Below are 23,799 nucleotides of genomic sequence, written 5' to 3' on the forward strand. Positions count from 1 at the left end.
TGAGTTAGCAACAAGAAATTAGCATAACTGATGTAAATTCTTGTGTATTGTTGTCATGCATCTGTGCAATACAGGCTAATCAACAATGAAATACATTTTTTAAAGTCACCTATAATCATATCAGGCACCAACCTTAGTAATGTCCAAGTGAAATGTATTTTTGTTTTACTCTACTGGAAAAGTGTTATGCAAATAAAGGCCCAGTAACTAAAGTAAAACAAATACTGTGGATGGATTTGATAATGCTGAGAGCTGAGTTTGTAGCATAGCATTTGTCAGCCACTTAAGACTATGGCTAGAAAAGTATGATTTCCCTTTTTCATTCAAAACCCATTGATAAGCATGTAGACTGAGAACTGGTTATGATCACACTTCTCTTAAAGCGTTTCCTTTTATCTTGTTCTCCTGTTCCTTAGTGCAGAGGATGCTTGTCATGTGTGAAGAAACACACGAGGAATACTTAAATGGGAAAAAAGAATTTGATCTCGTTATAGGAAAGTACCTATTTTCACTGTTCTTGAAGAAAGACTCAAGTAAAGCAAGTTGAGGAGATATCAATACCTTGTTCTCCCCTCATGAAGATTAATTTTGTAATAGGAGTAGTATTTTGAATGTGGAAGAAGACACTCTTTTCTCAATTAATTCCTAAATCTTAGATAGTTTTCAAGATTGCCTTGAACTTCTGTGCTCAAAATCCCCCAGTTTCTCAATAGCCAGGTTTTGTTTTGGTTTGAACACTGTGGAGCCAGAGGACCAAGCTGAACCTGATCTAAACTTGATTCCCTGAGACTCTGCTTGGTGAACATGTTTCTAAATATGTCATTCTAAAGCAAGAGCTGTTGTGAACAGCAGAATCATTGGAGGAAACAGTTACAGTTTCTGAACAGGGCCAGTAAAGCCTTTGGCTGTTCAGCAATTATTCCTTTTGCTTTTAATCGAAGCAAAACACGGCCTTTGGTGGATTTGTACTTTTCATGTTACTTTACTCTAAAAATTTTTGGTGTTGCTTGTTGTGATAGAAGTGATTAGTGTCCTGGAAGAGGGAGGGCATCACTCCTTTTGCATTGCTTGTGTTTTGTTGGTTTTTTCCACACTGTTGCTTTTTGATCTACAATTGGAAAGATGGGATGTACATAAATAAAAATTGTCCTTTTTAAAAAAACAAATTGCAATATGACTTTTAGTTTTGTCTGTGAATAATATAAATGAAAGTAAAAATACTTTTTTCCACAGACATTTCTTTTTGCTTATGCTGATGTTTTTTGAGAACAGTACTTTCGTTCCTTAGCAATGACTAGGTTCCTTACTACAGAGCAACAATCTTAAAGTATGCTAAAGTACAGAGGCTCTCAGAAGGGAACACTTGTTGGATTTCTTTGTTTGATGTTGTAAATCACTTGCTTGTATTTCCTGTGTTGTACTGTTTTTCTAAAAATAGTGAAAATTGCTCGCTGTTTGCTCAGTGCAGCTCCATGATGGAATAGTCTGTTTAAAGTTACTTCCTCTCAGCTACTCTGCCCCTCCTGCAGCCTGAATCTCTCCCTCATGGCCTCCCACAACAGATGTTCGGTGACTTAAACTTTGCTAAGAGAAGGTCTTTCATAACTTTAGGAAGCTGATTTTCATTTTTAAAAAATAACTACCACCAAACCAAGCAACTCCCCCTCCCAAACGCCCCACCTCGGAACAAAACCAGAAAACCTACCAAGGACTGCACAAGCCACAACCTAAACCAAGGTCACAATTCCAAGGCCACAGAACAGCCTGTAGCCAGTCCCTGCAGTTCTGAAACTGTAGGAAAAACCTCACAAGTCTCTATCAAATGCAGCTAGGAGCTGCATGAGATGTGCTGATGCAAAGTACCATATTCAAAACACAAACGGGATTGAAAAATAATAAATGTGGAACTGAGTCTAACTTTGTGCTAACACAGATAGAGTCTAGCTAATTCATAATTTTTTCTGCAGAAATATGACCAAAAAAATCACATCAAAGCACTTAAGGCTTCCGCTAGAATGCCACAGGAAAACTGAATTTAAATGTGAACTCCTTGAGAACACCTTTTTCCTGGCAGTATTCTACTTTAAAATAGTAGGATACCTTCAAAGTATCCTTTTACACAGAATAGTTTCAGTCTTGTTAAAAAGCAGCTGGACTGTGTATTTTTTATTTTGTGGGATTAAGTTACTATTCTAAGGGGATCTTTAGAGAAACCTGATGCCTGCTGTTGACCACAATATTGGCAAGTAGCGTGCAACCAGTTATTAAAGAGTTGAGGAGAATTATGCTTCTCCTCTTGTACAAACTAAAATCTTAATTTTGCAGGCAGCTCTCATGAAACTTGCTTTATAGGCATCTTTCCTCTCAGCCCTGGGATTTGATTAACAGCCCTGGTGCTGTAAGCACTTAAGTACTTAAGATCATGACAAGATTTTTTGAGCCTTCTCTCTGTTCATTCTTCTTACAAGAAAAGTAAGACTGTCAGCCTGCAGCTTCTCATTGCTCTCCAGTGAAAATATCCTCAGCTGCTTCTGTTACACCCAGAAAAATAAAGCAAGATATGTGGACAGTTTTTTGGACTTTCAAGGCTGCAAAAGGAGAACTGGAATGTCTGATCCCATGTGTATAGGAAAAAGGGAATTTGGCTACTTGCCATTCTGAGTGATGGGTCTGGGTCTGTTCACCATGCAGGCTGTGGCTGATGAGGCTTAGCAATTGTTGCAGTGGATAGAAAGGCCTGTGTGCTGTGCCAGAGCAGGCTCCAGGGCAGGGAAGGATCTGTAGGAAGGTTCCTAACTAGTATAGGATACATTTAATCATGTAAGGGGAAAAGGAGGTAGTGCAGCACTATGGCTCTGGGTGTACTGGTGAGGTGGGTTGTGCAGGTGGGATTTTAACAGGTGCCAATGTTCCTGTCACTAGGCTGTGAATAGAGGTATCATCTGGTGCTGGCCTTCAGTTTCATGCCAGAAGATTTGGGGTTGATGCTCTTTCCCTGAAGCCAGGAGGGTTTCCACACGATACTCTTGTCTAAAAATTATTTAATTAATGTAGTGTGCTTTCCTTGATGGCTGCCTGCTGAAGCAGGGCTGTGGTTTTGGAGCCATGGTAAGGAGCTGCTCAGGGGGTGTTGCTAATGCCTGGTCTGCAGTGGTGTTTGGTTGGGGAAATGCCATCCCTGGTAACGTGATGACCATTTCACGTGGAAAGAGGCTGGCAGGCAAGGGCTTTTAGATTAAGAACAGGTCATCTAAAAATCTCATTTTCCAGATCATCAAAATCTCTTCACAGATCGCTATTTTTGACCTGGTTTAGAAATCTAATGCAATGTGTCGCCTCTATGAAAGGAAAGTGGTGTGTGTGTGTGCACATAAATGCCAGTGGTCAAGGCAAAGAGAGATTGTTGGACAAGTAGCATTACAAGCCATACCTGTTTTAAAAGAAAGAATTATATTAATATATTAATTTCCTTTTTAGATATATGATTTTTGTGTTTTGCTTATTTTTGGGCTTTGAGAATTATACACAGATGTGGTGAGAAAGGAACATTTTTGACACTTGGCATGTATTGCTTAGGAAGTATTTGTTGTTTTGATTTTACTGCAGAAGTACAAAGGATCACTAAGCTGCTTACATGGTTCCATAGTTGCATGCTGGGTACACTGGTTTTTGGAACTTCACTTTTAAATTTTTTTTTATTGCTATTTTCTATTTGGACTGACAAAAATTAATTCAAACTCTCTTTTTTGAGAGGTACACACAGTATATCTACATACAGGAATTATATACAAATGTAACCATCTATTCTGCTTTCAGCCATTACATTAATGTCATATAATTATCACATTAGCAACAGTAACAAAGTTGGTTTCTAATGTGGATGAAAGTTTTTCAACTGTGACCATTTCAATAATAAAAGGGATTATGTTCTCAATATATTCTTCCTGAAGTATTGTAGTCATATCCCTCCCTTAGTCTCCTTCTCATCTGTAAAAAAAGATGATCTTCTATGTGCAAGAAAATGAACTGCTTTCTCAGCATTCAACATAAATGCAACTGTTTCTGTTCAGTTTAAATTTAATGCATAGACACTAAATTCTAGCTATTCCTGTGTGTGTTAATCCACATTGAGTGGTATTATATTTCTGTTTCAAGTAAAATTAAGTATTAATTAGAAACTTGTTGTCATCTTGATATTTTACATATATGCTGAATTTTGTGCATGAGTAGCTTTTTAAGCATAAATTGTGGTCATCAGAGGTCTGGGTGTACACACATTTTCTTTTTTCTGTTTTTGCTTGATCTGTGAGTGTTCAAGCAATAATGCTTTTTCAGAAGAAAGAAAACTTGAAAGGAATGCTTGAGATAATTTTTCAAGATTTCCAGCATCTTTATTGAGATAGAGAGCTTAAATGAGAACAGGAGAAGCTTTTCATTCTTGACATACATTGCTGCTCTGTTTTTGTTCTTGAAATGCTTCCCTGCAAGCTTCTTTGGAGGGTATTTTCCTGAATATAGCAGAAACAAAGTGGATTGCTGTGGGTTTGGATACGATGCCCTTTTCAGATTTTAGGTATTTTGTTTCTGTACTTAAGTCTTTCAGCATTCTCCCTGAAGTCAAATGCTCTGGTATTGAAAGCTCAGCTGCTTTTATTGGATTTATTTTTTTGGAGGTAGGTTCCTGTTTGCTTGTTTGTTTTCTAAAACAGTTTGAGAAATGGCTCTCTCATGCCATCATGGTCAAATATGTTGCTGCTAGAAAGCAGCAAGCTAAATTTGTTAATGCATTGCAAAATCTTCCTTAATGCATTCAGATTGGCAGATGTGTGCTGGTGACCCAATATTTGGCAGCACAAGAGCAGGAAATCTGTTGCAAAAGGTAGATATAATATGTGGCTGCCATGTAGTCTTTGCTTTTCAGAAAGTTGCATCTGGGGACATATATATCAGAAACAAAGATGACACAATGGCTAGTATCTAAATTCAATTTAAAATACTAGAGGCTTCAAAAAATTCAAGTGGGAAAACCTTAAGGAAACGTATGCATATATTTATTCCTAGAAGCATTTTCCAAGTTTTTTTAGCTCTTACCAGTTATGCTCCCAGTGCCCTTCCTTGCTATATGTGTAGGAGAGCCCTTTAAACTTGCTTTCCTTTGGTTGATGGTGTTTCAGCAGGGCAGGAATATGCAACATTGGGAAGAATAAGGGAGATAAATACAATTTTGAGTTCTTCCTTCACCTTCTTCCAGCTTGTTGCATTCCCTGTGCCTGGCTCAAGCTAAGCTATCTGTTGTGGTAGTCTATTTTTGAACTGTAGCAACCTTGTAGTAATTCTACGAGGAGAATGGGGAGAAGATAGCAAGCCGGTGACATATTCAGAATTGTACAGTCTTTTTTTAAGACTTGTCTAAAATACCAATGTTAACTTTTCCACAGCTGAAAACAGCTTTGCTAGGTTTAAGTACTTAGTGGTAAATTGAGTTCGGCACACAGTTAAATTAGGACCATGTACATTGGAAGTGCAGGGATAGGGGGAAAAGCTATTGGAAACTTGAACAGATTATTCTGCTGCTGTGGCTTCAAATGGAAGCCTTATGCTCCAAAACAAAGTGCTTGTGTAGTCTAAATTGTCAGGGTCTTAGACATCTTAAGAAACATTCCATTTCTTCTTAGTGGAAGTAGAAAACTAAAGGTTTTAAAGGCAAGTGTGTTGACCTTTCATCTGCAAACCCTCTCCAAGTTCTCCTCTGTATGGGTACTTCACACATGTGAAGAAGGGAGGAAAAAACATGGGAGTTGGCCTTTGAAAATGCAATTGATGAAGATGTCTCTTCTGCACACATAGGTTAAGTGATTAAATTCTTGCCCAAAATAAATGATCTCATCAGCTCTGTTTTTTGAGAAAATGGAAATGGTGCATGACTATATAATGTATTAAGGACTTTCTTTTATTTCAGTTTGCTGGTAGCAAATCCAAAAAAATACTGATCAGATTGTTCAGCTTCATTGTAGATGGCAAAAGAGTGCCACAGAGGGAACTTTTTTGTCTTGGAGGAATCTAAAGAGCAACTGAAGCTCTAACAGAGCACATTTGTTGGCTTAAAATGTTTGGCTAGGGAGCTGAGTCTTTAGCTGTGCTTGAAAGCTTGATCAATTTTTCTTTCTGAACTGCTCAGTGCTGGAGGAATCTAAACAGCCATTGGCTGCTGCCGGTGTTGGGAAGAAGCAGTTTTTTTTTTTTTGTAAGCTACTCAAGTCAGTAACATGATTAATATATTGGGTTGGTCAATTAATCCCTTGTTCTGGTCTCCATGGTTTTCCAGGGTCTTTTTCATTTTGAAGAAAGAAATTACTGTAAAATGTCTTCTCCCTCTATCTTCCCTCTGTGCACTTTCTACCATTGTGACGGTCGTGACCTTTAATTTGCTGTACAGATTATGCAGGCAGCCATTTTCCAGTGATGCTAAATTGTGTCTTCCTTTACACTGCAGTTAGGTTTCAATATTGTGGGCTTTCCTGTTGTAAGTCTTTTATGAAAGAAATAACTGAGTTCTCAAAATGTGGTTCTTAGAGTACTTGAAATAGCTATTACCTTTAAGTGCTTAACTGAATATTGTGCACATGAAAAAAAAAAATGGAAATCAAGATGAAAAACAGAGATTTGGTTTCATGTGATGCATTAATCTTGAAGCAGAAAGTGGAAGAGTGAAGAAAAAGGGAAGCTGTGTTAGTGTTTTGGTTTGATTTTGAGCTTGAAAATGTTGTGTCTTTCTCTTGGAAGAAGCGTGAGAACAGTGTGCCAGCCCTGGAGGAAGAGTTCCTTATCAGTCTGCTATTGAAACACTTCCTGTTGACACTGTCTCTTTGGGGAACTGTACCCTGTTATCCAGGAAAGAGGCTGCTCTCATGTGACTCTAACGGAGAAAAATTAACAGGAATTTGCTGGCTTGGGCAGAGAAGACCAGCTTGGAGGCCTCAGTCTGTGTGAGAGTAGGGCATTTGATTTGTAACTTGCTTGAACTCAGACTAACAAGAATAAAACTTGGAGGTTTAGTGTGGCAGGAGAGACTGCAGTGCAGACTGAGCAAGCCATCAATAATCCTCAGTATATTTTTGTCTAGAGCTGCTGCAGTTGAACTATTGCTAATGCTTCAGCTTAGTTTAACACCACATTGAGCATGCCAGCAGATGTTCCAGTCACACTTTCAAATTACAGTGGAGACAGCTTTTTTTAATCCAGTGTCTCACAACTCTGAAGGAAGTGGGAAGAATGCTATCAAGTTGTATCAGCTGAGCTGAGCGAACAAACTTATTTAGAAGAACCCTGAAGCAAGGCATTAGTGTCTGAAGCAACAGTTTCTAGTCCCTTTTTAGTGCCTCTATATATGCTCCATGGTTAGCTTTAGAAAAAAAACTAACCATGGAACATATGTATGCACTACATGCACATACAGTCACACTTGGACAAGCCATTTTTGAGAAATGTGGTTGTGTGATGTTTTCAAGGGATGCCGTGGGTCAGTTAGCAGAAGTGTGGGAGCAGTGTGCCAGAAGGAGATGATAGGCAGGAAGATGTGGAGTCCTGTGTCATTTTATGTCTTTCCTTAATAGCTGAGGGTGCAGGTTGGCTCAGCATTTCCTTGCTGTGCATCTTCAGTGTTTACAGGCACATGCATCAGATTGTTGTGGGACAAATCTGCCAAAAGGAACAAGTATGTCTGTACTGAAGACAGAGTTGAAAAAAACAAGGTGATTCTGTTATTAGTATGAAGCTATTTGGGAGCCAGAGACTGGGGAACTGTGTCTAGGAAAGTGCACTTAAGCTGAGCTGCAGGGGTTGGATATAAAGTTATATTTGTTACCATCATTTAGAGCTTCCTTCTGTACTGGCAAACAAGCCTGTGTTCCCTTGCTCTGTGCAGTTTTGGTCTTACTCCTTATATTTTTACCAGGACAGAATGACCTAGTACCCATGCTATGTGCTAATAATCTCCAGCTACTGGAAGAGTGACAGTAAATAAGACCATGTGCACTGCAGACTTACACTTAGTCTGAGTTTTGTCTTTAGAATTAAATCACTCCTCCACATAGTGATACACGCTTCAGCAAAATGATGAGGGGCTTTGTCCAGTTTCCTGATGGAGAATTTTGATTTTTATCAGTCAGCCAAGGAAGTTTAGTGCTTGGCTTTGGTTGTTAATGAATATGTAAAGGGGAGAACTGTGGTTTTTGTTCTTGTTTCATACACTTGGGTTTGGTAGTCTCTTGGTTAGCCTGAGTTCCTCGGTCCTGTCCTTTTTGTTTTTGTTAATTATAGTACTAACTTCTTGCTGTAGTTTTGAAACAAATGTTTATTGTGAAGAATATTCATGACTTGCATGGTACCTTTGTGCAAGGGCCTTAGGCAGCTTCACAAGTGCTAATTATCCCATCAGAGTGCTTTGAAGTCCAGCTTGTGATCTAAGGCTTTGGCTGTAACTAAAGTGACTGTTTTCCATCTCCACATCCGTGGTGAGTGGTGGAGCTGTGATCTGCACAGCTCATTTGCTGTGTTCTGGTAATGACTTCAGGATAAAATCACCGGGCTGTGTTGAAAAGCTTGGTTGCTATGTTGTGTTGTGTTCTTGGTATCTTAGGGGAACATTAATCAAAACCTAAACTTTGTATGGAAGGAGATAGTCTGCATTTAAATACATGTGAATAAATTGGATGCAGTGGACTTTTCTTAGTTCTTAGCTGAGCTCTAAACCTGATCAGGACCTGCTGCATTGAAAACAGGAGACTGCTGCAAAGTTTGATGGAGACTTCACATTTGAGAAGGAAAATATAATACTTTTGTTCAGCTATGTTGCTGATGCTGCAGTAGTTGACAGATTACTAATTTATGGATAACATTTTAATATGTAACCTTTCTGGTTTTTTTCTTTCTTGTCTTTAGGTGAAGCCAAAAATCTTCCTACATATCCGGGGCCAAACAAGATGAGGGATTGCTACTGTACTGTAAACCTGGACCAGGAGGAAGTTTTCAGGACCAAAATAGTGGAGAAGTCATTATGGTAACACATACATATATAAATATTCTGTTGACTCTTTTCATTGTCTGCTAACTAGGTTTGTTTAATATTCCAAAGATACTTTCTTGAGGGGAGAAGAGAGAATGAACAGGATTCTTCTTCCAGTTTAGAAAACACTAGTGGTAAAAAAAGTAATGTCATGATACTGACCTGTATTTAAGGGGAAAAAATGCCTTCACCAAGGCAATCCATATTAATTTTTTCCCTAACAATGTATCACCAGTGCTTCTTTCTTTCTACAGTACTTTTGTACTTCCTGAGCTTTTAAAATTTCAGTTTAGAAAAGGTTCACTAAACTCCATTTTGCATCTTTCTAGACTTAGAATGTTGCATTGGTCTGGCTGCCCTAGGGAGTTGAGTTAAGAATTTTATTTTTTTTCCTGTCACGAGGCTATAACTGAAAGGAGAGGTTTGAACTTAAGATGCTTGTCTGATTATCTTGGACACTTCCTATGAGATTGCAGAGGTCAAATGTAGAATGAAACAGAATGAGAAGCATGTAGTAAAAATTAAAATGCTTTCTTCTGGAAATCCTTAAACATAAAAAAAATAAAAATAAAGGGAACTAGGCTGTGTATATATGTATCTTCTGGTAAGCCAGACTTTTTTTTTTGAGTGGAGAGGAAAGAAGCAACAAGGAACAATCAAGTTCATAACTTCTATCTTAAGAGATAACTCTCACCCTTTTCCCAATTTGAGTAATAAGTTAGGAATTTGCTGTTTGTCTTGTTATTGCAAATGATGTACTTCAGGAAGTATCTCTAGACCTCACTCCCAGCTACTGAGAAGTACCTGACCCATTCAGGAATGTGAGTGGGATTTATTCCTGTAAGTCTCTTTAATTGTTCTTTCACACAAATTTTTGTCATCTTTAAGCCTTGGTGTTTTTGAATGATGGTGCTAATGCTCTTTAATTTGTAGTATACAAACTAAAAGCAAAAATTGCTCTGTATGCTTTCTTCCTCACCCCTATAGCTGACATGTAGTATCCCTAAATCAAATATCCCTGAACCAATTATTTTTTTTAATACTGATTGGGTGAATCATATGCATTTTGTTGTTGTTGTTTTGGGGTTTTTTTTTCAGGTTTTTTTTTTTCCCTGGATGATCATTAGTGCTTCACAGGGAAATGGAAGATAGGAAGTGAGGATGTGTGAGAATAGCTGATGTCATTTCCTTGAATTAATCCAAGCATTTTTCTATTGAAAAAATAAACTCTTGGTAATAAAAATAAGCAACAAGTATAATTCCTTCAGTGGGAAAAGCTGCATCTGTTTTTAGATTGTCTAATAAAGATGGAGAGGTACATGAGGCTGTGCAAAATTGGAAGGTTTCTGGTTTCCTGACAGGACTAAGTTCATTTGGTTAATTGAGGCAAATTCAGGGGAGAACTGAGCAATGATCAGAGGTCTGGAGAACATAACCACTGAGGAAAGATTGAAATATTAGAATTGTTTAGCTTAGAGAAGAGGATGAGAGTAGACATAAATATTTAGATAAAAAAAAAATAAAACCGAGACAAACCCCTAACAACCCCCCCACCAAAACCAAAATTTGAGAGAGGGGGAACTGGCCTCTCTGTCCAGTATGGATATTGCAAGTAATAGTGAACTCAGATTGCAGTGGGGAAGTGAGCTTCTTTAGTCTTCTACTAGGCATTGCATAAATGTATATTTTTCAATGCAGGCCTGCTCCTGGTGTAAAGCTTAAATAGAACTGGCAGATGGAAAAAAGGAAGCAGTTATCTCTCCTTCCCAGAGGGACTTGGATGAATGTCCAATTCTGGCTTGCTTGGAATATCTGTTATAGAACCTTCAGGCTCTGACTCATCCTCTTCTGTTTTATGCTGGGACAGTGTAAGAAGTTGCCTCCCTGAGCTTTGTCCTAATCTTCTGCAGCGTATTTTCTTTTTTTATTAGTCTGTGGCAGAGGCATGAGAAGACAGCTGAGAGCAGTAACCTTTTAAATCAACAATGCATGAATCATTCAGAACTCAAAAGAATTGACCCAGCACATCCTGTTGTCCAGTCAAGTGCCTTTACCAGAGCTCTGAAGAGAATATCTGTGAGCTTGATGCCCTTTTTCTGAATGTGTGTCTCAAAAACTGAGAGGAGCCAGCATGGTGAATCTTACCTCCTCTGTTCAGCAGTCAGGTGGGGCTCATAAATTGCAACATAGAACTTAAATAATTCCTGCCATCCAGCCTCTTGGCTTCTGTTAAACTGGATGGTGGGCACTGCTGCTTTGTGCTGGAAGATTTTGAGGGCTGCTGCAATAAACTTAGTAGTGTCTGACTGAAACAAGTCAAGGGTTGGTTACCACTGGGGCGGGCCTTCCTATAAAACCACAGAGCAACATGAAAGTGCTGTTTATATGGGTAGTTCAGAATCATCCCACTGCTCTGGGGGTCTTTGGGCAAGAATAGTGAATATGTGAATTGGTCGGACCAAGAAATCCAGGTTCTCAGGGAGAGAATCTTGAACTCTTCAAGCAGCACTGTTTTTGTAAACTTGGCACAAGCTTTTGCTAAATTCTAAGAAGGTCACATGCAAGTCATAGGATATGAGGGAGAGGTCAGTTAGAGCCAGGATTTAATATGCTTCTCTGTTTTGTATTTGTCATTCAATATTTATATTACCGTCATCTACAAAGACACTGAGTAGATTTGGATCCATTCCATATAACCTAGCAAAGATGTACGTGAAGGGACTCGTGTATTTTATGTCCTAAGGAGCATGTTAGAATGACTGTGGTTTTTAAAATGCAGAGCTCTACAAATTTTCTTTAGTTCTGAGCTGCAAGTAAACAGCCTGACAAGAATTTTGCCTATTAATTCCCTTTGCTCAATAAACCACTTATCCTCCCCCATTAGTAGCTTTCCCTACTTCAGGCTCCACCATCCAGGAGTGTTTCCTAGCTACAGATATTTCCTGACGATGAATTTTCTTGGATTGTTGGTGTTAAGACTGACTTTGCCTTTGCAGTTTGCATCAAATGTGCCCATTCACTTAAAGGGCAGTGTCAGCTGCAACAGGAAATCAAGGCAGCTTCTCAAATCATAGGTGAAGAATGGAAAGAATGTGACATCTCTAAATTTGTTTCAAGGATATGAATAAAGGCAAAATCTGTCGTACGCTAAGAATCAAATGTCTGACAGTGTGTGCTTTAGAGAGGTGAGCCAAGCATGTTGAGTCTGTGATTATTTAGTTCACCACTATTTCACTGAGGAATTTTTCACATGCTAAACATAGTGATCAAAGCCTGAATGAAACAGCAAATGAAGCCATAGGCACTTTCCCCACTTTCACACCCCATATCTTTTTTTTTTTGCTAGTCTCTGGTGAACATAACAATGAGAACTACAAGTCTGCAGTGTGCTTGTGACTGTATGTTGAAATGTGCTGTAAATTCATAGTTAAGGCTGTGTTCTCTTTCATAGGTGGTTATTCGGTGTTTGTTTCAAAATTAGATCAGGTAACAAATTCAGCCAATAGCTCTCAGAATTTTCATTAAGTTTTTTTATTGCCATATTTAATTCTATTTTCTAATTCTAGGTTTGCTTAAATCCTCTTTCCCAGTGTGTTTGGAGTTCATGGCTGTGTAGCTAAATTTCTCATGTTCTGATAACATCTTGGATGCAGGCCACTTCTCAAATTTTAAACACAAAGTTGTTTCCCGTAGTTGGAATGTTGCCAAAATTAGCTGTTGTATCTGAGCTAGCTCCATTAGCTGTTTCTACATTCTTACACTGCCAGCTCACCTCCTTGAAATAAGTTTTCCCCAGCCCAGATGCCTTAAGCAGAGGCCCTGAGGTGGATGTTGTAGTGTGTTCTGCAGCCTCACTCCTGCAGGTTCCCAAGGTCTGCTTGTGACAGCACCTAACAGTGGCTCGAGTTCCTGATGGCAATAAACTTCAGTTTGGGAACATCCTGAGGCTCTAAGGGAAAGGGTTGAGATTGGTAGGGGTACAGCTTCAGCCTCGTTAGGGATATTATTGAAGCCAAGCACTGCATGGCTGTGCAGGGAAGTAATATAGCTGGGAAGAGTGCCAGTAAGGGAAGCAAGATTTAATGGAAGAAGGAGAATGAAGTGAACCTTGAGACCCAAGGCAGGGTTTATGAATGAGAGTGTTTATCTATATGAAAAGCCACCCATGTGAGTAACAATTGCTGGTGTTGTAGGCTGCTTTGAGTGATTAAAAAAAAAAAAGTAAATGCAGCTATAATGTGACTTCTGCTGTTTGTGTGTGTCATCTTACAGAATATTTTGGGAGGTGACCAAGGGCCAAATGGCTGCTGCTTCAGTTTATCATAATCCTTGTAAGCCTCATTGAGCCAAACCAGCAACTGTCAAGTGAGGTTGATAACTATAGCTCATGTGTCTGTCTGTCTCTTCTGAGCACAGGATTGAGAAAATGCACACTGCTTTATTTTTTCCTCTGTGTAGTAGGGCTGGTTATGGGTGTAACAAAGCACTGTTCATCTCAGTGTCTCTGCACAGTGACATCAGAAAAAATTCATTTAGGCTCAGTGGGTGTCTGGTAGACTGCAGCCAGCGCTCTCAACAGTGGGCAGAAGTGATATGTTTGGATTTAGAGGTTGCCTCCTGTGCCATATACTGCCTGTTGCATGTCCTCCGCCAAATCTGTGCTTCAAATATAATATTAGTAATTTTTAATAAATTGTGTCAGAAAGCTACTGTGGCATCTACCAACTTTGGCTTTTACAGAGCCTGTCAAACTTGCCTGTTGTCTCCTAGTTTTGTGTCTAGTAGGAGACTGAAGTACATTCAGATTTTATTTGGCTTGCTGTATCTGCTTTGAATAAACGTCCTCTCTTCTACCCCACTCCCTTACATATGCTGCAAAGCATAGCATAAAAAGTATGAGCCAAGTAGTAGAAAAAGCTTAGCAGTAGAAACAAACAAGTGTGCTCCTTTGTACAGACTGATTCTGCTTCCTGCTCACATGGTGATGTGAACTCTGGTGTTCAGTTCATGTAGCAGGATGAATTCAGTATTTCTAAACCTTTTAAAATAGTCAGAGGATGTGGAGTTGTCGGTGGCATGTTAATAGTCCTTACTTTTAATCACAAAAGCAGTTTAAAAAAAATCCATACACAAAGAATTCTGGCTTGAGGGGTTTCATTATTATTCATCATGCAACTCTTTCACTTCATCCACTGAAGTACTGGTGCCAGCACAGAAACAAAACTGCTTTAGCGAATCCTAAGTATTGAAAAACAAGCATGAGGTTTTGTAACACAGCCTGAAACTAAAGAAATGTTTTTACACTAACATTTGTTTTATGAAATCTTTTCCTCTCCGTTAATATTGTGATGATCTCAGTAGATATATGAAGCTATGAAATAAACTTGCAAGTATACTTCTGGAATTTAGTATAATATGTCAATGTGAACAATTCGTGAACCCTTTTTAGACGGTTTATTGTGTTTGAAGTAAGGATTCTCTTCATTATTTGCTTTCATTCTACTTGATCTGCGCAGTAATTTTTGTTTCTCTTCTCCTTCCCCATCTCCTCCTGAAAATATTCACTGCCAAAACATGCATTAGAAGATATTCAAAAATAGATACCTTGAAATGGGGAGGGCTGTGAAGCTGTTAAGTGACTGAAACAATACCTAGAGGGATCTTTTTTAGTTTTGTTTTCTTGGTATTCCAAGAAAACATAACTTGCTCCCATGCCATGAGCATTCATAACAAGCAAGTTTTTGGTGAGGGGAGAGTGGGTATGCCTGAAGGTTCAGATAGGCTGCACTGTTTATGCATCTGTCTGACTTCATTTTTTTGTGTGTGTCTCTTCTGTGAGGAGAGCAGAAAGTGTCCTGAGGAGAGATTTTTCAGTGTGTGTGTTGGTGATAGAGGCTGTACAAAAGCTGTGCAGTAAGAGAGCCCTGTGCTTCCTAAGGAACAAGGACTGCTGAGCTCAGGCTTCCCTGAGCTCAGGACATACTAAGATATGTGCATGTACTGAAAGAGAAATGAGAAAGGGGTGTGAAGGAGAGTGTGTGGAATTGAAGGCTAATCAGGCCCTTGTGTGCCTGAAAGCTTGGAGCAAGGATTTAAAAATTGGTACAGATCTTTCTCCATTTCTAACCCCATCAGGAAAACAAGAGACAGTGATTTAATAACAAGCTCTGTTTCATAACTAAAGACTAGCTGATACCTGCAGTGATACTCTTCTTGTTACTTTGATGGCAAAACTAAAAATTAGCAGAGCTGTTCTGAACTTAGTAGTCCTTACTGAAGAAGCTGGGTTTGAAAATGCAGTTATGTTCAGCTTGGAAGAAGATGAATTGCATTTTCAGGGGAAATCCACTGTTTCTGGCCTTGCAAGTTCCTGCTCTCAGCAGTAACATCCCACCACTTGTTTGAAGTGCAGAAGAAACTGAAATAATTACAGCACTGGTGTTGGCCATGCCCTTCCCCTGTGATCATATTCATGTGCAGTCTGTGCTGCCAGGGTTGGGGAGGAGGCCCTCACTGTCACTCCTCCACTCTGAATGATTAAAATATCTCTTGAGTGTAGGGCTGGTTCATCTACAGGGAAAGTTCAACTCAAAACCTGTAAGTTGAATCTGAACTCACTTGGTTCTTGAAAGATTTCTGAATTTTTGGCCAGGCTAGTTCCAGTATTTGTTTTGGAGGATGTTGTCAGACTCCTGAGGGCTGGGTAGGCAGATGTTGCTGCTTTTTATTAATTGCTCTGTCAAAATAAAAGTACTGAATCCCCATCTGACAAATTCTGGCTTTTCAGAGAGAGGAGACACTGGGGGAAGGATTTAGCTGTTCTTTTGGAAAAACTGTTCTGGAGCCCTGGGGTTCTTGCTCGAGATAAGTTAGCTTGGGAAATAAATGGTGGGATTTGACTGCTGCGCCTCTTGCTCTTCAGGTCTTGGTGGGAGACAAAGCAAGTACTGTTCTGAGGAGATACATGGAGAAAAAGCACACATTTCAGTGGAAGCTGGAAGTATTTGTGTGGTTGCATTTGATTCCTTCAGAAAGAAGTTACTGTTTCTGCAGAGCTGCACAAGATTGGGTTGGGAGCATTCTGGATTTATCTTGATGTGTGTTGTTACAATTAAAACTTTTCTGGCTAATTACCCAGTGCAGAGACAGTATGCTTGTGTTGGAAATCTGCTTGCTTAAATTAATTAAGAACCAGTGCATCTCAGGGGTGTTACCTGAGTGATGAGAGGTTGTGAATCTGCAAGGGGCTCAAGATCTCAGAGGGGAGAAGCCAAGAGCTGAACAAAGCATCTCTTCTGTTGATGGTGGCTCACACTGCACTGCTCAGACTAATGAACCTGGTGCCAGTAGTAGTGACCTGATACAGTCCCTGCATGGCTAAGTCAGCCTTCACAGCATTTCTTCTGTTAATTAGTCTCTTTCTGATTCTGTGCATTGAGCTAGGTACCTCCTGTTGTCCACACTGCTTTTCTGGCTCTTGTTTGTTTTGCTGTGGATTGATCTTAGTTGACTTCTGCCTCTATTCAACACCCATGGCAAACATTAATGGAAGGGACTTGCCAAAGGTTCCAGTTGATGTCTCTTCCCCCCAGAATCATTAAATTATGCTCAGTATAAGTCACTTGTATTTATATTGCATTTAAATTTGCAGTACACTGAAGCTTCCCTTATATTGTTGATAGAGGATTGGATATATAATCCACAGTTCATTAAGTATCGTTTCATTCTAAGGTCATGAGTGAAATAAATTCATCTGTCATGTTCTTCCAGCAGAAAGGACAATTTTATGGCTGAATAGAGTATTAAAGCTCAGAATGATGGAAGTGTTTTGCATGTATAATGCACTAGGTATTTGGGCAATATTAATGCATTTGTTTGGCCCCCTAGGGTTAAGCCTGTGTGTGAAAACGTGCACCAAGTGATGTGCACAGAGCGAGGCCCTTGGGGCTGCCAGCACGAGCATGGCTGCTGGGACAGTCCTGCAGCTCCCACTTTGGTAGAAGCTGCCTTTAACAAAGAATTAAGGTATTTTGAGCCTGAAGTGGTGGCTGTGAAATTCTTGCTTCCAAATGAAACTTATCAGAGCAGAATGGGTAGAGAGGATGTAACAAGGAGTGCTGAATTGGAAGGGGCAGTTGGGACAAGGAGTCAAACCAGCTGCCATTTCCAGCTGTCAGGTTTTCCTCCCCTGCCTTCACAGTAGGCATGGCTGAGTGGGCCTCACATTGGTTCTTGTAACTTGGATGCATTTTTTTCAAGCAATGGGAAACCATTTCAGTGGTGGAAGTTTAACCTGTGGCTATGCCTTGGGCTTTGTTGTTCATCCAACATGTGTTCTTTGTGTGGCTAGTGGAGTAGTGACTTAAGTAATGTTCTTGGTGAATCCAGAGTGATGTCTCTGGATTTCATGAAATTATGTTGTGATTTTCCCTTCAAACACAGACTGATGAGCTAATTTGCAGTGCCTTTGTGTTTTAAGGGAGACTTGTCAGCTAGCTTTTGAGGGAACGTGGTGATTCTGAGGGAGTGTATTTTCCCATAGACAGAAATACAAGCAAAAACATATGGTGGTGTAAAACATCCCTGAAAGAAGCCAGGGAAATGACCTTTCCTGAAAAAATCCTGAAAATTTTGAAAGTTTATTCAAGGAGTTGGTAATAACTTTTGCATATCTGATTTTCCAACATAAAAAACTTTAATAGTGATGAAAACTACAGCGCAATCATGTCTCATTTTTGAGCTCAGCCAAGGCAATAAGAGGGGAAGAAAAAACTTACTGGCTTTTGGCCTGTTGGAATTAGATATATTTTTAAATCTACATCTGCAGTGCTTGCTGTATTTGTCCATGTGACTTAAATTGCATCCACTCATTTAGATCTACTGAAGCGTGAGTGACTTGGAATGAAAGGTCTGTGTAAAATGGTAGACCTGTCAATGAATAAATAATGTTTATATATGCTTATAGTTCCTAGGAGTAAATTCTTAACCATGTAATTTGATAGAGGGAAACTGAAAGCATTGCTGTCAGGTGTCTGAGAATTTTTTTGCCCATTTTAATTGGTAGGATTCAAAGAAAGCCCCTTAGGTCCGTAAGGAGCTTTTCATGCTGAGATAGTACTTTCTTATTTTTTTTAAATGTCCTTAAAAAAAAAAGGCCTTATTGTAAAAAGAAAAACAAAACAAAAAAACCCACATCAAAACTATACAATTCCACTATGCAAAAATACTCAGTGCTCTGACGTAACAAGCTGCCATCTCCAAGGCGTAGTTACCATCAGTTGGCTGGGTCTGACTTTAAATAAAAAACTTTGCAGGGGATGAGAAAAGATGCAATGGCTGTAGGCATTTCATCTTAAGTATACTAAGTGCTTTAAAAAAAAAGCCATGAACCATACTGTATTTTTCTCATCCTGTTCAGTATGCTTTTGTGATCTCTATCCTAATAGTCTACTGTAAGCATTCTTTGGCAGCAGGGGCCTCTCCCTGCCCTTCAAGTGCGGTATGTTAACAAATAATGTGGTCTCTGCCCCCTTTGTAAAGGGATACTTGTTTTCCAGATAGAAAGAAGTATCTGTTCTTTTTTGCTCATTAAAAAATCTTGTTCTGTGAGCGTGTAAGATATTTAAGAAGAGTCAAAATGGAACTGTGCTTAAAAGGGAGCGTTCAGTGTGGGAAAGGCCATCACAGTCCTGAGTGATGTTCTGAGTGTGAAATATAAACGCACCAGCTTGTCCAGGATACCAACACTAATCTATTTTCCTTTTTTTTTGTGTGTGTGTATGTGTTTGTGTATGTTGTTTTTTTTTTTTTTTTGTTCACTCAGCCCCTTCTATGGAGAAGACTTTTACTGTGAAATTCCTCGGACCTTTCGCCATCTGTCATTTTATATTTTTGACAGAGATGTTTTTCGAAGGGATTCCATCATAGGTATGTGTTCATAAATTACTACTTTCCTTACAGCTTATTTCTCTTGGATTTTAACTTTTACATAATTTGCAGTCTTAGGAGTTGGGGTCTTGATAGGACTGATGATGATAGTGGTAGGTCCTTCTTTTGTCAGTTGTCAAAAATGCCTTCAATATTACATATTATGTATTAAAAAGTTGGGGAGAAAAGCACTGACTGTTGTGATAGTGAATGCAGATTGCAGTTTAACTAAAACAGGCTACAAAACCTTATTTAAATAGGATAGTGAGCAGTTTAACTAAAACAGGCTACAAAACCTTGTTTAAATGTTGACAGCCTCACATTTGTCACTGCAAATGTTATTTTTGGTTTTTTTTCCTAACTGCAGCGCTATTAGTCTTGCAGTTTTCCAGGGCCCTCACACTTGGGTGCCTGCACACTTGGCTGCCTTAACACCAGGCAGAGGAATCCGACTGGCTGTAGGTACCCCAAGTACAATGATGACAGAATTTTGTGGAGTGTATCAGAGCAAGCTGTCACTTGCAGAATAGCTCTAAAAGACTTCCAGTGCCTGTTTGAGGATGACAAGATTGCTGCTTTTCAGATATTATTTGCTGTGTATTTCATCTGCAGCAAATTGCGCAACACTCCATTTATCTCTCTGGGGATAAAAACTTTGTAAAAGCTTAGTTGTTATTGAGGGGAACAGTTTCTATTTTAAGTCACTTGAACACTTTGGACTTTTTTTTTTTGAGTTATTCATCTCTTTTGAAATAGATGGCTATAGCTATCCTGACAGAGGTTGTAGAGAGGAAGTTGTCAGATGTTGAGCAATAGTTTGTATAACGGCATAAAAAAAATTCTCTTTAAGCATGGAATGCTGGTGCAGATATTTTACATGTATCTTTACATTACAGTAATTTGTCATGCAGCTTTTTCTTTAATTATTGTTTTACATATGAGGTAGGAAAGTAGGTCATCATTGTCTTTGTCTGTAGGTGAGCTCATGTGTGTGTAGCAACCTGGGGAGGAGGGAGTCAATTTCTGATTGTTGAGTGAGCTTTTGGAAAGCTTTTTGTTCTCTCTAATGTCTAGTTTCCCTTGTACTTTGAAAGTAACAGCTCCCTTCTTTCAACTGATGAGTTTTTCATTGTTGAAATTATCTGATCTCTTGTGTGTCACCAGTTTTCGGCAGCTGCAGTGACCCATCAACAGGCCAGGGACTTTTCTTGCTCAGGGCTTTACTCCTCTTCTTGGAAAAACAGTCTCTTGAACCACTTAATACATGTCAGACAGGTTAAATTGCAGATAGAGAAGTGCAAATATTTTTATTTTCTCCATGTTTTCTAAGTTCATGTTTTAATAATCAAGCTCTGATGTTGGAGGGGAATTATTCAGGAGCTGCTATAGTAATCTTAAAGGTACTAGGAGCAGCTTGTGAAGAGGACATGCAGAAAATTTAAAGACTTTTGTTTGCATGCTTGAATGATTGATCAAGTTTTCATTTTTCACTCTCTTCAGGAAATAGCAATGTTAACTCTTGCATGTGTAGCAGAATCCACAGGTAGGCAAACTGGTGTGTTACTATACTGGTCTTAGGATCATAGAAAGAGCTGGGTTGGAAGGGACTTTAAAGGCCATTTAGTTTCAACACCTTGGTTGAAGCATGGTGAAGTGACACCTTCCACTAGATCACATTGCTCATAGCTTCATCCAGCTTGGCACTGAACAGTTCCAGGGATGGGGTATCCACAGCTTCTCTGGGCAACCTATTCCAGTGCCTCACGACCCTCACAGAAAAAAATTCATTCTTAATGTCTATTCTAAAGCTACTCTTCATTTAAGGCCATTCCCCCTTGTCCTATCACTGTATGCCCTACAAAAAGTCCCTCCCCAGCCTTCTTGTTGGCCCACTTCAGGCACTGAGAGGCAGCTGGAAAATCTCCTTGGAGCCATGTCTTCTCCAGGCTGAACAGCCTGTCTTCACAGGAGAGGTGCTCCTGCCCTCTGATCAATGTAGTGACCCTCCTCTGGACTCATTCCAGCAGGTCCACATCCTTCTTGTGTTGGGGGCCCCCAGACCTGGACAAAGTACACCAGCTGGGGTCTTACAAGAGCAGACCTAGAGGGTCAGAATCACCTCCCTACACCTGCTGGTCACACTGCTTTTGTTGCAGCACCAGGATACACTTGCCTTTGAAATTTGAGGTGCACATTGCTGGATCATTGAGTTTCTTCTCTACCAGCACTGCCAAGTCCTTCTCTTCAGGGCTGCTCTGAATCCATTCTCCACCCAGCCTGTGTTTGAACTTCTGATTGCTCTGACCCATGTGCAGGACCTTGTACTTGGCCTCATTAAACTTTATGAAACTCCCATTGTCCCACCTCTACAGCTTGTCCAAGGCCCTCTCAATTCCTTCTCTCCAGTGTGTCAACCAAACCACAGAGCTTGGTGTCAGTGTTGATGTAGCACTAGAAGTCAAAACTCTGTTCCTGCCTACACTGATATTTTACACAGTGCACATTATGTATTGTAGTATTTTTCCTCACCTCCTCCTTCTGTTTCCCTTACTTCTTATTGAGACATGTTTTGAAAAGCATTTCAAAGATATGGAAGTGTGATAAATAGCAATGGAGAGAAGGGAAGAAAAAATCCAGAATTGCTGTCAGTTTGGTACTACTCTCTAAGTTCTGCTTGTAGTAGGAAATTTTTCTGGAAAGAGAACAGTGCTCTGGAGTAACTGCTTGTGGCTGTTTTCACTATGGGAGTCAGCAGCTGCAAAGCTCAACAGTGGAGTTTTTTTTGAACAAGGGTGTTGTCATCTTATTGCAAAAGTTCCCATACCTTCTCGGTGATTTCTCATGGACATCTCCTCACAGCACTGACTCCTTCCTCACAGTACAACAACAAACTCCATCTCTCTCCTCATCCAGCTAACCCACTTTTTTGTAGCACTCCTCTTATTGGACACAGCTGTGGCCTATTAAGGGCAGGCGGTTCCTAATCTTTGGTGATTGGTACAGCTGCAACTCCTCAGGTGTGAGATTACCTTCTGCATTATTCTCTTACATTCTATCCCTCCACAGAAAGGAACTCTTCAATTTGTAAAAGTCTGTAACATTTAAAAGCAATAGTTATTCTATCTGTATCTTCAGCTCAGTTTTAAGACTTAAAACTTTCCTTGAAGAGGCTTGTGCAAGGAAGGTGTGGAAGATGTCTGTACTGAAAGGGGTGATCAGAGTAGAGCTAAAATGAGCTCTTTTCCACTGAACCAGCAAAGTCAGGGGCCCTTAGTTTGCATTCCAAAGATCCCTTGTAACATTCTGTTATCATGAGAGACTTCTGTTGAAGAAAATGTAGTTACTTACGCTCATCCAGCAATGAACTTTTTCAGAGGAGGGAGTTGGGAGCTAGTGTCTTCCATCAAGGAGAGACTGATTTAAAGTTCATATGTTACTGAGCTTGTGAATTTACCTATGTGTGATTTGAAATGTTTGACATCTCTTGCATTGTTATTTTGCTGGTTTTGAGGGGATTTTGAGACAGAGAATGAGTGCAAATGGGTCAAAATGGTGAGAATTCAGCAAGTAGCCACTTTTTGTAGATGTTTGGTTAGCAGAATTCCTTTTGGTTCACTGTTCAGTGTTTCCAGTTACAATATTGACTTGGTATTACAATGCGGACTTGGTGTTACAGTACTGACTACCAGGGTTACTGGAGCTCAGGCATGCTTTTATTTATTGAAATATGAAGTATAACTTTGTGATGGTAAATTCTTTAACTTCAGAAATGCAACTCAGTGTGTGACAGATGAGAATGGTTAAGCTACTAAAAACGGAAGATGTGGGAGAGAGAATATGAAAAACAAGAACCCCCTGAAACCTCTGACACAAACTTCTGAGAAGAGCCAAACAAACTCAAACTGAAATATGTGTAGCAGATATGTTTTGGAACATGCTGTAGTATTTTGGCATACAGGATGGGAGGATTGTGCAGATAAAGATATCTTTTGAGTCTGCATGTTTGCTTATTACATTTGCATTTTCTTAATCATAATTGCTAAGTCATCTGGGATTTTGTTAGCTTAACAGATACAACTTTTGAACCATTGTGTCTTGGAAGAATATTGAATGCTGGTTGAAATGCAAATATAATGAAGAAAATTCAGAGTTCAGTGGATCTGAAATATTATTTTTCTCTTTTTTAAGATAAAATAGCAAATAGTTACTGTGAAAGTAAACTAGTTTTAAGTCGTTGTTTAAGTGATATTGACTGTTACTGGATAGAGTTTATGTACTGATTTGTATAGTGTGTTGAGATGCTTTGAGTAGGAAATATGAAAGCATTTTAAAATTGCATTTGTTTGTTTCTGAATGACCAAGCCTCAGTAGTAAGACAATTTGCTGGAATATGTGTCTATAATGTGTAGATCGCCTATTTCCTTCTGGTTGTTAGAATGAGAAAAACACAGAGGAGATGAGGCTAACTTGAAAAACTCAGTTGGTGCCCCTCCACTAATAATGGAAAAAAAAGATGTCTCTGGCTAGATGCAGCAGAAGGAATATCAGGATAGTAGTGCTGCTATATCAGGCAAATGTTTTTTAATGATTGTTTTGATATTTTTCAGCCTTTTAGAGATGTTGAATGAGACATGCTGTGTCTGTAATAACGATAAATTGGGTTTCTCACACCTGAATAACTGAGCTAGATTTAGTGAGGAAAACCATGTTTGTGATATGCCCTGAGCTGGTATTTCTAGGTGTGTAATGAATAGCTCAGGCTGCCAGGCTGTGACCTTAAATATACAGATCAGATTAAAAACAGGAAA

General features: G+C 39.4%; 1 protein-coding gene across 1 annotated transcript in view; it reads left to right on the top strand.

The window, feature by feature from the left end:
* The window catches only part of RASA3 (RAS p21 protein activator 3), a 127,895-nt gene that overhangs the window by 29,537 nt on the left and 74,559 nt on the right, over positions 1–23,799 (top strand). Inside the window, exons 2-3 of the mRNA XM_054271484.1 lie at positions 8,941–9,058; positions 18,888–18,991. Of these exons, the coding sequence (XP_054127459.1) occupies positions 8,941–9,058; positions 18,888–18,991 (222 nt within the window). The remainder of the gene's footprint in view (positions 1–8,940; positions 9,059–18,887; positions 18,992–23,799) is intronic.

The sequence above is a fragment of the Melozone crissalis genome, unplaced genomic scaffold, assembly GCF_028551555.1.
Source record: "Melozone crissalis strain CALT ecotype California unplaced genomic scaffold, PUWL_Pcris_2 ptg000013l_1, whole genome shotgun sequence".
Lineage (NCBI taxonomy): Eukaryota > Metazoa > Chordata > Aves > Passeriformes > Passerellidae > Melozone > Melozone crissalis.